We start from the raw sequence: 16,920 nt of genomic DNA on the forward strand, positions 1-16,920 counted from the left end.
ACTGAGCCGATCATGATTCTGAAGTAATCAGCTATCATTGCAAACACTACGGTAATCTTGAAGTCGCGTCTAACGCTCAAGCTGTGGAATCCAAGCACCTGGTAATAAGACATTGGATACAAAGCAATTCAAATGTCGTGGTCAAGAAGAGTGTCTTGGGAGGCTAGTTGGTAAGATATATACAGCATTCGGGAACGATTGGGCTTGTACATGCGCATTGTTCAAAGAGGCAGCACTGTGCAGTTTCAATAAACCAGTTGTTAGTCTGTGTTCGTCCTCTCTTCCTCTACTTCGATGTCTCGTCCCTAGCGCAGTTTAAGTTCCCAAAAATATGTGGCCAACAGTCACTCTTCTATAATCACCCGATATAAGCTAACAAAGGTGGAGTGGAGAGACTTCACCAAACCATTGCAACATACTGCACTGCAATATGAGAAATAAGTGGTATTCTTCACTACTTCCATACATTCTTGATGTGTGTGAATGGGATCTAGGACTACAAGGCAGGAAGTGATAAAGCTGACCTGCTTGCATTTCAATGTCCCATAGCAGCCATATACCAGAAAGCTTATAAGTCACTGCATACAAATAGCCAACAGTATTTGCTGAGAACGCAAAATTTGTTTAGCTGATGGGACCACACTGTGATTCAGCAGAACAAACAATTTGTTGCCATTGCCATTAGAAAACTACCGTGCGTTGTGAGAAATGCAATATCAGAGTACGCAAGAAATATTTTAAATTCTATCACTCCCAATAAACAGGTCATTTGCGTAGTGTCACATATGTAGGATGACTCAAAATCGGCAGTTACAAAAAGAAATTTCTATCAACAAATTGCTTACAGTATATTGAAGCCCTTGAGAGGCTTTTTATCAAATAATATTTTTACACTTTAAATTTGTCAAAGTTTAGGCATATACGGAAAAAGTCCATGGCAGCAAGTGCACTCTTTACATACACACTGTGTATAGTGCGATTTGTCACTAGTACTGATAAGCTTCACCGTTAAGTCAGAAAAAAAAATCAACCCCCTTCAAGTTTGTGACGATAGTCAAACAGCGAAGATGTGTTAGTTACACCGAGTGTTACACCATGCAACTGAAACTTCGCAAGCAGTCTATGCAGTAAATCTTTTGTTCCCCGTTCTATCACCTCATTTTCACTTTTGCCTGCTTTGCGTGGTGAGCATGCTTTACGACGACGAGCCCGTTCAAGAGCCAACTTTTGCTGACGCTCGTGGCAGACAGCTTCTTCCTCGGGAGTACGCACTACTCGTGGTCTTCCCATAGTTGTAGCTGGGATGGAATGGGCAGAACCACTAATCCAAAGCTCCATATATTGGACGCAAGGTTCACCACTGGAGATGCAGGCGCTGAAATTGTTTTGACGATTGGTTGGATTGGTTTGACAATTGACGTAGCTGCTGGCGCTTCTTGCTGGCACAAGAAGTGCCAACAGCCATGCACTCCTACCGTATTTACACGATTGTAAGTTGACCACTTCTTTCAAATTTCAAACTCTGAAGTTGGGGGGTCGACTTACAATCGAAACCAAAACATGGCACCGCCAAAAAAGCAAGACCAACGGGAGCTACAATGTAGTTACAATTTTATGTTTGCTCTATGGCCCTGCCCGTAGCTTTTCGCTATCCCGCGTGTTTATTCGCTTTCCAGAAGGGCTTTTCAACATTTTGAGAGCTTTACAGTGCACACAACAGTCATGGGGGGGTGTCGATAGTTGATGGAAGCGCCGCTGTTCCATTCGCGGCGGCATCCTAAGAACGGTGGCGCTTGCGGGGAGTATCGGTAGTTCATAGAAGAGCAGACACTGCTCGCGGGTTTCTCTTTCCCTGTTGTGTTTAGTTTTCTCTATAGTTTGACGAAAGGCATTGGTTTGACGCATTCCACTTGACTGCTGGCTACGTGCTACTTCTATGTTTCCTCAGTCGTCATGAGTGCTCCAGACCCACTAATCATTCCGCACTCGTTCACAGCAGCGTTCAAGAGGGCTGCCATCCCTTACGCTGAAGAAACAAATCACTGCGCAGCGGGCCGCAAGTTCAATGTTTCTGAACGGGTGGTGCAAGAGTGGCGACTGCAGCTAAGCGAAATTTTCACCTGTGACGGCAAGTGAGGAATTTCCCACATGCCGAAGTCTGGATGCTTTTCGGAGCTGTAGGCTAAGCTTGCGTCGTATGTCGCTGAAATGCGTGATCGGTCCCTGCCACTGAAGTGTATAAGGGTATTACTCAGGTTCGCGCGTGCGCACCTGACCCTTCTCTGGATCGCACAGTGCCGGCGGAGCGGCAGTCGCTCACTAGCACTTTCACAGCAGCCCTAACAGTCAGAGCTGTGACCCCTAACCTGCGGTTCGCAGTGAGTTGCGACCACGGCGGGTTCAGGCCAGCGGGGACAGGGTGAGTCTCGACCTAAGGTGTTTATTCACCTTAGTGTACAAATATACCAACTGACAACAACAGCAACAACACATACAAATACAACACAAAACCTCAGCGGCGGAGCATTCCGCACGTCTGGGGTGAAATAAACCGCACAGTGTGGGAACCACAAAAGAGGCTAAGAGTTCAGCTCACCCAGAGTGGATCCGCGCTCGGGCCCTGGGGCGGTCAGTCACTCACAAAGGCCGGGCGCAACAGGGGGACGGCGTGCGGCGGTCTCAGCGGCTGAATTGAGATGCGGCCAGTCGCAAGCTCGTCAGCCGAAAGACAATGGTGCATCGGGGGAATAGCGCTTCTCCCCGAGCGGCGGAGAGGGAGTCTCCCCGGTTCCAAGAAAGGGAAAGGAGGGAACGGGGTGCCTTGGCTGCAGCGTCGCGGCCAGGCGCAAAGAGCAGCGGGAGCGGCGAAGGTGCCCTCTCCTCGCTACCCTCCGCGAGCGAGCACATGATTATCGCATGATAACCGCGTGGCCCCTCCGGAGATATCGGGATGCGCGTGCGATCCCCACAAGTGCGACATGGTCATGAAACAAGCCCAGATCTTCGCCTTTTAAGGACCTGCTCCGCCATGAGTACAACGAGTGGCTGGCAGGAGAAGACTACGAAATTACGCTAACCGGACCTGTCGAAAGAGCCTCCCTGACGGCTGCGTATGATTGGGTGCATTCGGTGTGGGCTGCTGTTCCACAAGATGTCGTGGTGCGGTCATTTGCCAAATGTGAAATTTTGCTGGACAACGACACGCTGTGGGACCGTAGCAACGATGATTATGGCAGCACTAGTGAAGACAGTAGTCCAGTGACTATGTCAGCTACTAACAAATTTTCGTTATCGAATGCGCCCTCGGGTATGCTTTCCTTATTTTTTCTTTTTCCTGTCACGCGATGTCGGGGGGTCGACTTACATTCGAGTCAACTTACAGTCGTGTAAATACGATAGTATCATGTATCAATCCCTGGGCACTGTTCGTTGGCCACAAACTGCCAGCATAACATTTTTCTTTCACGGCAGGGTGGAGTCAATCATCGACAGATCGCTGAAAATGCACCGTGTGACAACTGTAGAAGATTCCTGTATAAGGTAATATTCTCACAAGAAGAAAGGGGTCCCTCCAACTCCTTTCCCACTGTTGAGCTCTTCTTTTCCTCTTCCGCTAGGTCACGTGGCCCCTCTTTAGGGAAGTCCGACAACGACGGCACAGGGTCCACATAAACAGCTTCACAGCAAAAAATTTGCCTCCTTAACCCTTGCAGGGTTAATGACGTAAATATACGGCACTGCAAACAAGACCAAAATAGTCGATGCCGTATATTTACAGCGTCACCTGTACCTTTAAAAAGCGCACCAATTCCCTTTTTTTTTTTCTGGCATGTGCTGCCACTATGCGGGAATAGAGGGAATTTTTTTCTCATGCCTGCCCCTCTCGGTTTTCGTTGCATGGTTTGTTTTAGAGCTAATATGTGTGCTCCGGTGCATCTATATACGCGCATCTCGTGCATTGGCACGTGCGCGGGTGGGCGGCGGTTAGTTTGAGTTATGTTCTGCGGGCAGTTTCGGCTTCTTGCGCTCGCAAAACTGATGGCTATCTCGTTACTAATCACTCAAAGGGTGACCACCTGTTACTCGCTCGTTTATTGCTCACAGGGGTGCGCATACGAAGGATGCCACCATACATGCGTTTCCCTCTTCTTTTCTTTTTTTCTTTTTTCTTACTTTTGGAGGGGGGGGGGAGACACGCGAAAACTAATCACCTCTGGTTGGCGATAAGATGAAGATTAGCGGAAGTTTGACACACGTTTTGCATTTTTGACGGGCACACAAGCACACAGTTTTCTTTAGTGCGATCACCTACACAGTTCGACTACGCTATGGACATAAATATTAGTGCAAGAGCAGGAACATTTGAGTCTTGCGAAATACTCTCGTGTGTGCATTTACTTAGCCTTGAACGACCCGGCCGTAGTTGCTGAGTGGCTAGTGTGTTGGGCTGCTGAGCACGAGGACGCGGGATCAAATCCCGGCCACAGCAGCCGCATTCCGATGGGGGCGAAATGCGAAAACACCTGTGTACTTAGATTAAGGTGCATGTTAAAGGACCCCAGGTATTCAAAATTTCCAGAGTCCTCCACTACTCATAATCATAATCCACTACTCATAATCAGAAAGTGGTTTTGGCACGTAAAACTTCATAATTTTTTTAAGCCTTCAATATGTGTAAAACAATGAACAAACTTTTTACTTCTTATAAGTTCATTTTCTTTTTTGTTGTTATTCATCAATAAACAGCACATATATACCAATGCAAAATATTTTTTTCTCACTTTACGGTCACCCTAGAAAGATTATGGTAAATTTTTTTCGAAAGAGATCCCTCAGAAGAATTTAAATCTGCAATAAAAAATATAGACGCTGGGCGGTCGCATAAGAAGAAAAAAGTCGACCCTGAAAGGGTGCCCCTCTTACAAGGCCCCCATTGCAAATTTTGTGTTAGGCACCGGAAGTTGCAAAACGAACTTGGGATCATTTTATGACAATAATTTTTTAATGGTTCATTACTGGGGGAGATACCATACCGCCAGTAGGCGAGTGCTACTGCCAACGGAGAAACTCTCTTCCGCTGCTTCGACTAGCGTCCGCAAGCGGTGTTTCTTCCCTGCTTTATCCCGTACCAGAGCCGAGGGACCGCATCAGATTCACGTGATGAGCCTCGCCGTTTTTTTTTTTTTTTTCATTGCACAGTGCACTTCCAGTGCTGACATTGTGCATTCTGCACTGGATGATTTACTGAAGTCATGTGACATGGTGAGTGATGTTGCTAGCAGTGTTTTACGCAGGCGTTTGTGCATGTGACTCTGGCTGGAAGAGGAGCTTCCTAGAGAGGGAGGGCACGTAGCATATGGTTTGAAATTTCGGCTGTTTTCAAGGCGTGCAGCGCTTAGAACTTTGCAGACAGGATTGTCAGCATGAGTTGTATATGTTTCGCTTGTCGGTTTAAAATGTCCAAACCTGGTGAGGGGCCCTTTATTAATAATTTTCTTCCATGTAGTGCAGTACATGTTAAAAAACCATGACAACAAGCTGAAGAGGTTAATCAAAATTGTAGTACTGCACACTGATGCTTCCAAATAAAATAGAAAAATAAAACTCCAGCAGAGGATAATTTTGGCGACAAGATTCCTTAGCATAATACTAGGCATCGATAGATTTCACTAGAGATACTACAAACCTTTCTTTTGTACCGCCTTTCCTTGTCGCTCAAAGCTTTTCTTCTGGGAGGGCAGAGCAGAGGACACCTTGAGACATTGCTAGGATCATGCTCAATTGTCAGCTGCAACACCTTGTTTGTTGACTTGATGAGTTCTTCAACCTGAAACAAAAGTCATTTGATCTGTGAATTAGAGTGAACAACACCTTCAAGTTTCTTTTTGTGCTGCCACCCCTCGACTATCAACATAATCAATATTTTGCTAGCAGCACATAACCGTGCATTCCCAATGCTTATTCGCATAAGCATTACTGCACCTGAGCAGAAGCTGGAATCATTGGTAGACAGGCCTGCGCTTTCTGAATAGGTGGAAGACCTTTTGCAGCACAGCATGGTGTCGGCAACACTAAGAGTTGAAGCACTGCACTTTGCAAGAAACTAGTCTTGGTGCACACCCAATTGGTAGGCATACGACAAGCCACTATGGGAAAGCAATCGGACAATACATTAGGCCCTATGCGGGGACTGGGTGGGGGAACCGCCGTAACTATGGCTTAAAGGGGTCCTGAAACACTTTTCTAACTAATCACAGAATGGCCTCACTATAAAAGGACACAGTCTCATGAATCTCGTGCCATAAAAATGTTTCAGTTAAATTGTAAGTGGAGTTATTGCACTGATATCCGGTTTTCTCTCTGTGTCTCCGCTAGTGTGCTGGTAGCTACGCAGCTGAAGAACCGATAGGGCAAAGCCCTGCCTGAAGGTTGAAGGTCGCGGCAGCAAAAGGGCTCATCACGGCACCCTGTAGCGGCCGTGGTAGACTACGCAGCTACACGCAACTGTTGTTGTAGCCTGGCAGTACAAAGATGAAATGATTACTCAAGTATTATTGTGAAAAAAAAAAAAAAAAGACTTAAGAGAAGAACACACACCAAGCACAAATCAACCGAAAGCACTCGCGTTGCAGACAATGAGCTGTGAGACGCCCTGCACCGCTCTGAACTTGTGCCGAAAGGTACTGCCTGTAGATTTTAGTTAAATGTGGTTTAGTGGCGCAAAAGTGGCTAAGGCTATGTTGCGCCAAACAAAAGGGGTTTTTTAATACTATTTAATAGGAGAAAAGCTGTGTTAATCTATATTTTGTGTAAAAAGCCAGTGTCGTCTAGGAATATATGCACGTCAGGTAATGGGACTATCGAATCCTCTTCTAAAATTGAAGCAGGATGTAAAGGTATGTGCAGTTGATATAGGTTATGCAAAAGGCTTCGTCTTTGTACTTCATTATGTGTGCATGTGAGTAATATATGCATAAATGTTAGTGGTTCTTGGCATTTTTCACATGTTGGTACGTCTTCTTTTGTAAATAAATAATTATGTGTGAGGTGTGTGTGTCCAATGCGTAGTCGGCATAGAACTACTTCAAAGAACCGCTCCTGGTGGTTACACGACTTCCCCTCACCAAGTACGGGTTTAGTGAGATGTAGCTTGTTGTATGTACAAAAGTCCCATTCGTGTTGCCACTTTGATGTTAAGGCCTTCCTAATGGCACGGATACTATCTTTATATGGTAGTGTTATTTTTGTTATTTCTTTGTACGCTTCCATCGAAGCACATGTATCAGCTGCTTCATTACTCGGTATCCCAACATGACTTGGTACCCAGCAGAAACAAATCAATCTCCCGTATTTTTTAAATGCGACCATGTTTAGTATATCCCCTAGCATGGGTTCACACTCAGATTTCAGATGTAGAGCCTTCAGTGTACTTATGGAACCGGTGTATATGACTGTGTTTTTGTGTTTGCCAGTGATAATCTCTTTAACTACAACCCATACAGCATAAACTTCAGCATTGAAAACAGAGGCATGTTTCGGTTAGACGAATACTTGTTTCCCAATTTTCTATTACGGCCCCTACACCCACATGTTCTTTTGTTTTAGAGCCACTAGTGTAGAATTCCATGTTTTGATATTTGTCCTGAAGAGCACGGAATTCTTGTATAATGTGTTCAAGTGGGGCATCTCTTTTCTTTAAATGTGTTAATGTCCAGTCACATAACTATGTGAAATCATACCATGAGGGCAATCGTCGTGGTTTTTTGGCAACCTGGAGGATTTAGCGAGGGATGTCATACTCCCAATAATATTCCTCATATCGCAAGACAAGCGGCTTAATCATGTTCAGTTTATTTGTGTAGTGTAAGCATGAGTTGCACTGTGTGACGATGCTGTAGCATATGTGTTGTGGTGAGGACTGAACTTTGAGCACATAGGAGAAAGTGAGTAACGCTCTGCGCTGCTGTAAGGAAGGTTCACTACACTCAATGTGTAAACTTTGAACAGGTGATGTTCGGTAGGCACCACTTGCCAGTCGCAGTCCCAGGTTATGTACTGGATCAAGTCGTTGAATGTAAGACTGTCTGGTTGAGCCATAAGGCATGCAGCCATAGTCTAGAATGCTGCGCACAAGGGACCGATAGATACGTAAGACACGTTCAGTCAGAACCCCAATGCTTATGAGACAAAACCTTAACAATATTTAGCGCTTTATTTGCTTTAAATTTTAGTGCTTTTATGTAAGCTAGGAAGTTTAGTTTGATGTCAAAGGTTACTCCTAAAAACTTGTGGTCTTGTTTCACTGGCAGTATGGCGTCATTTATTTTAGGACTGGATCGCAGTGTAGCCCTAGTTTCCGAGAGAACAAAACAGTAACTATTTTTTGAGTGGAGAAACGGAAACCATTTTTTTGAAGCTGCCTTTCACAGATTGGCAAACTTGCGGCACGGCAAGCCATTTGGAGATCATCTACGTACAGAGTGCATGAGAGACGACGGTATAATCTCATTGAGTTCATTTTTACTATGAACAGTGTCGTGCTGAGAACACAGCCTCGTGGAATGCCATTTTCCTGTGTAAATGTATGAGAATGTACTGAAACCAGACGTACCTGAAATGTTCTATTAGGCATAAAATCAGCTAGGCAGTTCAGCATTTTACCATGGATGCCAAGATCAGCCAGGTCTCTTAAAATTACATATCTCCATATGGTATCACAGGCTTTTTCTAAATCGAAGAAAACTGCAAGACAGTGTTGTTTGTGTAAAAATGCATATCGAATTTCATGTTCTAGACAGACAAGATGGTCAGTAATTCAACAACCCTTTTTATACTGGTGGGGGTCTATAAGGTTTCTTGATTCTAACATAAATGAGAGTCTTATATTGATAATGCTTTCGTATGATTTTGCCAAACAGCTTGTGAGGGCAATGGGTCTGAACCTGCTTGCGGATGTTGAGGATTTACCGGCTTTTAGAAATGGAACTACTATTGCCTCTTTCCACTCTTCCGGCATTATACCAGATTCCCAGATTATGTTGAAAATTTTAAGGGGAGCATCTACAGATGCTTGAGATAGATGAGCCAGCATGGTGTAGTGAATACGGTTGTGACCTGGCGCTGTTTCTTTTCCTGCAGAAAGGACTCTGTTTATTTCTTCTTGTATGAGGGGGGAATCGTACTGCTCATTTGACGCGCCAGTAGTGGGCAGCTTCTGTTTTTCAGCAGACTCTTTGTACTGTAAAAATTCCTTTGTATAATTCACTGAACTGAATACATCACAAAAATGTTCGCCAAGTATAGCTGCCTGTTCTTGTATTGTTGTTTGTGTGCTGGACTTGTAAGTAACAGTATTGTACAAGATGAGTAATCTCACTGAAACTTTCCAACTTGTTCCCACATTCGTTTAGATGTGACTGAACTGTTTATTGAAGATATGTATTTCTTCCACGATGATTTTTCTGCCTGCCTTCATAAATCGTGCTTTGGCTTTGGCCTGTTTAAAGCATAAGAGGTTGGTATAGGTGGGGTGTCTTCGTAACATGCCCCAGGCCTTATATTGAAGCTTTTTTTGATTCTGTGCACTCAGGAGTCAGGCAGGGGTAAATTTTTTTGCGCACAAGGCTAGATGTTTGAGGTATTGCCTTTTCTGCCGCTGAAATTAAAACTGCATAGAACTTTTCCTTAATTTCATTTACGCTGAGTTCAATTGAAAAGACTTCCTTGAGTTTGCATGTTTCACGAAAAGCGGCCAGTCGGCACGATGTATTTTCCAGCGACATGGCTTAGAGTTTAAGGTAGATAATGTGGATGATAGCTTGATAAATGCCGGCAAATGATCACTTCCATATGAAGTGACGAGGACTTCCCACTTAAAATCCCTAAAGACAGACGATGAGCAGAAGCGTAATCGAGACAGCTAAATTTGCTTGAGCTTGGTGAAAAATATGTTGATGAACCCGAGTTTAAAAGACATATGCTGGTAGCCAAAATAAAATATTCGATTACTTGCCCTCTTTTGTCAGTTCTATTGCTGCCCCAGAGGGTACAATGGGCATTAAAATCTCCTAGTAAAACAAAAGGCTCCGGCAACTGGTGTATTAGATTTTCCAGTTGTCTAGTAGTAAAATGAGTATGGAGTGGGACGTAAAATGCACAGATGGTGATGGGTTTATGCGATAGAATGGTGACGGCGATAGCCTCGAAAGAAGTATTGAACAGAACATTTAGCGTAGGGGTGCCACCCTGAACAACTATGGCGACTCCTCCTGAGAAACGGCTAGAGTGTTCGTGGTCCCTTCAGACAATGGTAAAACCTTTAAGGATTTGACTGTTCTTGGGCCCTAGGTTTGCTTCTTGAAAGCAGAAAATGCCACTGGCGAGAACTTATTTATTATATGTTTTATGTCACCTAAATTAGGTATCAGACCTCTACAGTTCCAATGAATGATGAAAGCCATTGTCAAGAAGTTAGAACTGTTTATTTATATGTGTGTGATTTAGAAGGTTATAGGTGACATGGGTAATGATAGGATAGCTAGTCTAAACGAGGGCAGTAACCATTACCTGGCCCTTTGTTGGCGCAGTTAAGAGATGTTTGTCTTTTTTAGTGCGCTCCAGGGAGCGCTGGTCCTTTAGCGTCGATGACGCAGTCGCTTTTGGGTCGACATCCATAGCTTTCTCCGAGGGGCTCGAGGATCGAACACTAGGCCATGAGACGCTTGTCTCGGGCCTCAAAGTTTGATAAAGTCTTGGGCCCTGAGACACAGCAGTCTGGGGGCCCGCCTTAGCTGATGATGGAGCAGCACTGGCCGCTGCCACCAAGGGGGCGGATGGAGTTACTATGGGGCCACTGGCTGTGACTCCCATAGACCCCTGGAACCGACGTGGTGCTGCGCCCTGCCGCACCACGCAGGCATAGCTCGTTTGAGGTAGGTGAGATAGTTTCTTCCTCGCTTCATAGAAAGAGATTTTCTCTTTCACCATGAGCGCAATTATTTCTTTCTCTTTCCTCCAGAGGGGACAAGATTGTGAATAAACAGCATGATCTCCTTTGCAGTTTGCGCAATGTGGAAAAACATCACAGTTGTCTGAAGGGTGATCATTGGCACTACATTTTGCGCATGTTGCTTTACCTCTACATGAGTGAACTGGGAAGAATGCCAGTTCCAAAAGTAAGGATCACATGTTTGGTTGGGATTTGTTCGTCGTTTCTCCTGATTGTTATTCTGCGCACTTTGATTATGTTTTGCTCTTGCAAACCCTCGAGCAGTTCTTCGACGCTTAAGTTAAGGAAATCTTCAGAGATCACGCCCCTGCTTGTATTTAGTGATCGGTGTGGTGAGATCGTTACTATGATGTCACCAATGCTGGTGAGATTGCAGATCTTTTCCAAATGTTCTTTCTTTTTAAGTTCCAGGAGAATGTCTCCACTTGTCATTTTAGAGGCTTTGTAGGCATCTCCAATTTTTTCTTTGAGGCATTTTGCCACCAAGAAAGGGGAGAGTTGTCGCATTAGGGTGGTTCCTTCGTTGTGCACGACATGATAATGTATGAATGTGCCTGGATTTACTCTGAATGTGAAATCGAAAGGTACTTCGGTGCAACCTCGCTTCAGAGGCCAATCTGGAAGGCAGGGGAAAGCTTCTGCCATAACATGCTTTCAAATTTCGGCAGTGGTGGTAGCCACCCACCACCAAGCCCAACAAGGGGACGCTGCCGATTCCGAAAAACATGCAGGCACCAGCTATACACCGCTACTATAACCTAATGTATATACCCAAGACTGAATATATACCCTTGCTGCCAAAAAATTCGGAAGTAAGATGTGAAAAAGAGACTGGAAAGATGAAAAGGCTAGAGATAGACAGAAAGACGAAGATTGAAGAGGACGACAGGAAAAGGCAACTGCCGATTTCCTCCAGGTGGGTCAGTCTGGAGGTGCCGTCTATGTGAAGCAGGGGGCCAAAGAGGTATATTGCGTCCGCCGGGGGGCCTTAAAGGTCCAAACACCCAGCATCGGCTCAACCTCCAGGATCCCCCTTTCCCCAGACACGGCTAAGTCGTGCACAGCTACATGCCAGAGGGTCCAATCCTCATGTGCTCGGGTACGTGGTGAAAACCTCCAAACAGGTAAACCAAGTCCGGAGGAGTGATCTTCATGCGTAGACAAAAGGAGAGCCTCCGTGCTTTGCAAACGATTGCAGCAATGAGGAATACAGTGGCACAGGGATCACGAAGAACATTTAGAAAAGGGCCTGTTGAACTAGAAATGATCTTAATGAGAGCAGCATTCCGGGCAAGTTGGTAATCCGTTACTCAAGTAATATTGCACAACAAAAGAGAGACACAGACGTAAGAGAAGAAGAACACACATCAAGCACGAACCAATCTAAAGTACTCGCGATGCATACAATTAGCTGTGAGAGGCCCTGCACCGCTCTGAAGTTGTACCGAAAGGTACTGCCTGTAGAGTCGCGCCTGCTGGTTCCACTCGGACTGCAGGATCCAGCAAACTCTGGTGGAGTGTCCCGCTGAAGGAAGAAAGCCTCCAAACAGGGAAACCAAGTCCGGAGGAGTGATCTTCATGCGTAGACAAAAGTAGAGCGTCCGTGCTTTGCAAACCGACCTTTGCAAATCACTCAAATGTTGAGTGATTTCTTGGCATGTTGTTAGTCTAATGAGCTCTTCTGTGTCCTCCAGGGCCTGGTCGATAAGATCTTGGGCCTTGGAGTGGGCAAGTTTCTGGCAGCTTTGCTGCTAGTATACGTTTAGTCGTCGGTGCCACCCAGCCTGACATAAAGCTCCTGCTCTCTAGTCAAGACATTTTTGGGCTAGTTGGTTCATATCCATAGTAGAAGTGCCAGAGAACACAAGGGACCAGACAAAAGAGAACAGCACGTGCAGAGGGCGCACTAAAAACTGAACGTTTATGCACTGGATGCACAGAGTAAGTACTGGCTGGACATGAATAAACAGAAGATAGGAAAATATGAGACATGAAAGAGCATCACATGGTCAAGCCTACTACGCATGAAAAACGATTTCTGTAAGGAATATGACATCTTTCTCCGAGAGCTTGACAGACGGCTTGCTGACACAAGAATCACCCACTTTTTTTATCTCTAGGGCTTCAACAATCTCCCTTGTTAGCCTATCTGTTGATTTGGACATGATGCTAGTTTTTTTCCAATAATGGCACGCAGCCACAGTCTCTACAGTGAATACCTAGATGCTCTGATTTTTTTTGAGTGTGTTGTACTTATGTTCTTTCATTTAGGCATCTGGCAACCTGTCATTTAGGCATCTTCCTGTTTGGCCTATGTATGACACGCTGCAATTCAAAGGGATTGCATAGACCACATCTTTAGCACATTGTACAGGCTTATCGCGATGATTCTTAGTACACACAAATTCCCTATCTCCTTTATTAACTGTTCTGCACATTTTTGTTAGCTTGTCGGGTGCGATAAGAACCACCTTTACTCCCGCCCTCTCCACCACTTTCTTCAGGTTATGCGAAACGGAATGTATGCAAGAAATAAAGGACACATTCTTTGTACATTCTTGCGCTCCTGCACGGTTGGCGTTAGTGACTTGCTTCTCCAGTTTAAGCATCTTTCTCCAACTGCAGAGAGCATTGCTCGTGGGTATCCTGCTTCACTTAGGTGATGAACCTGCTCGCCGAAACTCTTTCGCAGCCAATGAATGCACAATTTTTTAAAGGCATTTTCAAAGGATCAATAAATTACGAGCTTAGAATGCGAAGAATTAAACATCAAAAAAAAAAAAATTTTTTTTTTTTGCTTTAGGCTGGAATTCCCAGCAGACCTGTTTGGATGAGAAACATAGCCCTAAGTCAAGAAAGCATAAATAGCAGTCAACAGGAAGCTAGTGAGTCACTACTACAGGTGCTAGGCACTGACGAAAAACTGAAAATTATTTCGGAAGACTGTTTTTCAAGTATTTCTTATCACATTCTAAAACCACTAAAAATCATCAACAAATCTAGACACATATAGTACTTGCAAGGGTGTTAGTCGCTGTTGCAACAGTCTGTGTAAACTCTAGTGACATCTCTAGTGTCATCGTACAACTTTGGCACCAGCGTATGAGACAGCATCATTCTTGATGGTGGCCGATAACCAAGGAATGCCTCATTCAAAAGGTCCATAAAACAACGATCTTCAACAATCGCATACGGCTGCAAGTCGAGTGCTATCATTCTAGCAATCTTCAGGTACAAAGCTTTCTTTTTCGATCAGGCAACACCACGTTTCTTTTCAGCACATCAACGACGCTTGGTTGACTGGCGTCCACCTTTGAAGCTTGAAATTCTGCATACAAAGTTTTGTGCTGCTTCAAATGGTTCAGGAGAGCGGTGGTCGTTGCCATTGGTGTCTTCAGCATGTTTCCATAGGGGCAGCAGAGTGCTTCAGATTGGGAAACTTTTTCGAAAAAGTTCCAAATCGCACTTCTGGTGGCCAGGCGCAGGCTTTGTTGGGGCTGTTCAGTTGCTTCCATTACGACATTGCAGCTAGTGTGAGCAACCACAGGTGTGGTAACAAAAGTATACGTAAGTCACACACTCACACGGCACTCTGCAGAGACAGTGCACACATGCGCGAAAATAAGAGCAGTTGACATGCTGCAACTCCGTGGAGATAACGTACACAGCCAACGGCATGAAAACAACTATGTCGCATGAGGGTATGCATGGATGCATTTGTAGAGCTGGCACACGCAGTCAATGGCGTGAAAACGAAAGTATGTTGGCACAACACAGATAGTTTTGTGTGGGACTCCGTACAGCTTGTGCATACAGTCAAAGGCATGAAGACGAAAGCACAGAGCACCAACAGCTGACTTGACAAAGGTATGTACATCACACGACAAAACAAATCCTGTTGCACGATATCCCGTAGACCTGGTGGCAGTGCGCTGTCCGCCACATGAAAAAACACTGTGCTGCACAGTGATGTGGGTGTCACAACGCGTGTTATCAGCGCAAGACTGGGTAACTCGATATTTTACCGTTTTTATGGTGATGAAAGCTCATATCAAAGGAACGTTATTTCGCACGCTGAGGAAAGCTACGTCGAGTTTTTTTCGCCTGCCCAAACCTGCCTCCGTAAGTGGTGCAAAGGAAAGGAGATCTTCAGCTGCACTTCGACTAGGAAAAGTTTCTACGAGCCGAAAACTGGAAAATATCCAGACCTCAATTGACAAGCTAGCACACATTCTGAAGCAGCTCTGTGTAGACCGAACTTGTCAAGGTAATGGCCCTTGAATTGGCACGCTATCAGGGTGTATCCATAGGTGACCTTAAAGCAAGCAAAACTGGATCACTGAAGGAAAGGAACTGACAGTAGGATAAGTTTTACATTCAATGTGGGTGTATGGTATGGTATGAAGAACTTTATTTAGGTCCTGAGGGATCAGTCTGGGACTGATGCGGGCCGCTCCCACGTCGGTACAGAGAGGCCGAGCCCCTCTGCCATCACACGGGCCCTCTGGACAGCCCTGAGTTGGTCCGCCAGCACTTCACTGTGCAGCATTCGCTGCCACCAATGTTCACCTCGAGAACCATCACCGGCCAACGCCAAGCAGCGCCACAGCATGTGTTGTAAATCGAGCAAACCCCCACACTTACTGCAATAGACTGAAACCCCGCAGTCCGGATTAATTTTATTCATGATGACCGGGTTAGGGTACGTCCGTGTCTGCAGAAGCCTTAATGTAACCGCCTGCGGCCTACTTAATTTAGGATGTGGCAACGGGAATGCCCTGCGCCCTAAGTAATAGTGCTTGGTGATTTCGTTGTAGGTTAACAGTTGGTCCCTGTACTCAGGAGCGGGAGATCCAGCCCCTTCAGGGAGTACACGGCACACTAATCCTCGTGCCTCCCTGTGCGCCACCTCGTTGAGGTTACGCGGGGCTCCCTCCACTGTCTCCATGTGCGCCGGGAACCAAGTAACGGTATGCGAAGTGATATCCCGACCCTGCAGCAGTCTGTTAGCCGGTTCCGCAACAAGTCCTCTCGAGAAGGCTGTAATCGCAGATCGCGAGTCGCTAAACACCAAAACTCTTCTAGAATCAATTAGTGCTAGAGCAATAGCCACCTGTTCAGCAACCCCCGGGTCTTTGGTATAAATGGAAGCAGCATTTCTAACGCTCCCTTTGCCATCTACTACCACCACCGAATAAGCATTTTTACCATTAATCCATGCGGCGTCAACAAACGCAGACTCCTCCTCCTGAGCCTTTGCCTCTCGCAACAAAGCCCTAGCTCTCGCGACCCGCCTCCCTACATTGTGCACGGGGTGCACATTCCGCGGAAATGGACGAACCATGATATTTGCCCTAAGGTTCACGTTCAACTCGTGTAGGGGCGCCCTATCGTGCGACACAGCCACCGATTCTTCAATTGACTGTAATATATACCTACCCGCTGGTGTACCTAGCAACCGCTCCCTCTGTGCGGTACGTTGAGCCTCAGCAATTTCATCTAAAGTATTATGCAAACCCAGTCGTAACAACATATCGTTTGACGTAGTCATAGGCAGACCAAGCGCAGCCTTGATGGCTTTTCTGATTAATGCTTCCAATTTATTTTTCTCCCCCCTATTCCAATTTAGCATAGCTGCCACATACGAGAAATGACACATAATAAATGCGTGAACTAAGCGCATCGCACCTTCTTCTCCTAAACCCCTATGCCTATTAGAGATCCTTCTTAGAAGTCTTATGGCCTCCTCCGTTTTCTTGGTAATACGCTGAATGGTTCTAATGTTCGATCCGTTCGCTTCAAGTACAAAACCCAGGACCCTGATTGCTTCAACTTTGGGTATCACCGACCCTTCCCTAGTATGAATTCTAATGCAAGGCTCAACTTCCGGTACCCAACCCCTCGGCCTACGA

General features: G+C 45.5%; 1 protein-coding gene across 10 annotated transcripts in view; it reads right to left on the reverse strand.

Moving 5' to 3' along the window:
- LIMK1 (LIM domain kinase 1) overlaps positions 1-16,920 on the reverse strand; it is a 133,584-nt gene that overhangs the window by 100,898 nt on the left and 15,766 nt on the right. For all 10 annotated transcript variants that reach the window (XM_075684139.1, XM_075684138.1, XM_075684137.1 and 7 more), the window contains one exon: positions 5,687-5,827. In XM_075684139.1, coding sequence (XP_075540254.1) covers positions 5,687-5,827 — 141 coding nt within the window. The remainder of the gene's footprint in view (positions 1-5,686; positions 5,828-16,920) is intronic.

This window comes from Dermacentor variabilis, chromosome 3, assembly GCF_050947875.1.
Source record: "Dermacentor variabilis isolate Ectoservices chromosome 3, ASM5094787v1, whole genome shotgun sequence".
In the NCBI taxonomy this organism is placed as follows: Eukaryota; Metazoa; Arthropoda; class Arachnida; order Ixodida; family Ixodidae; genus Dermacentor; species Dermacentor variabilis.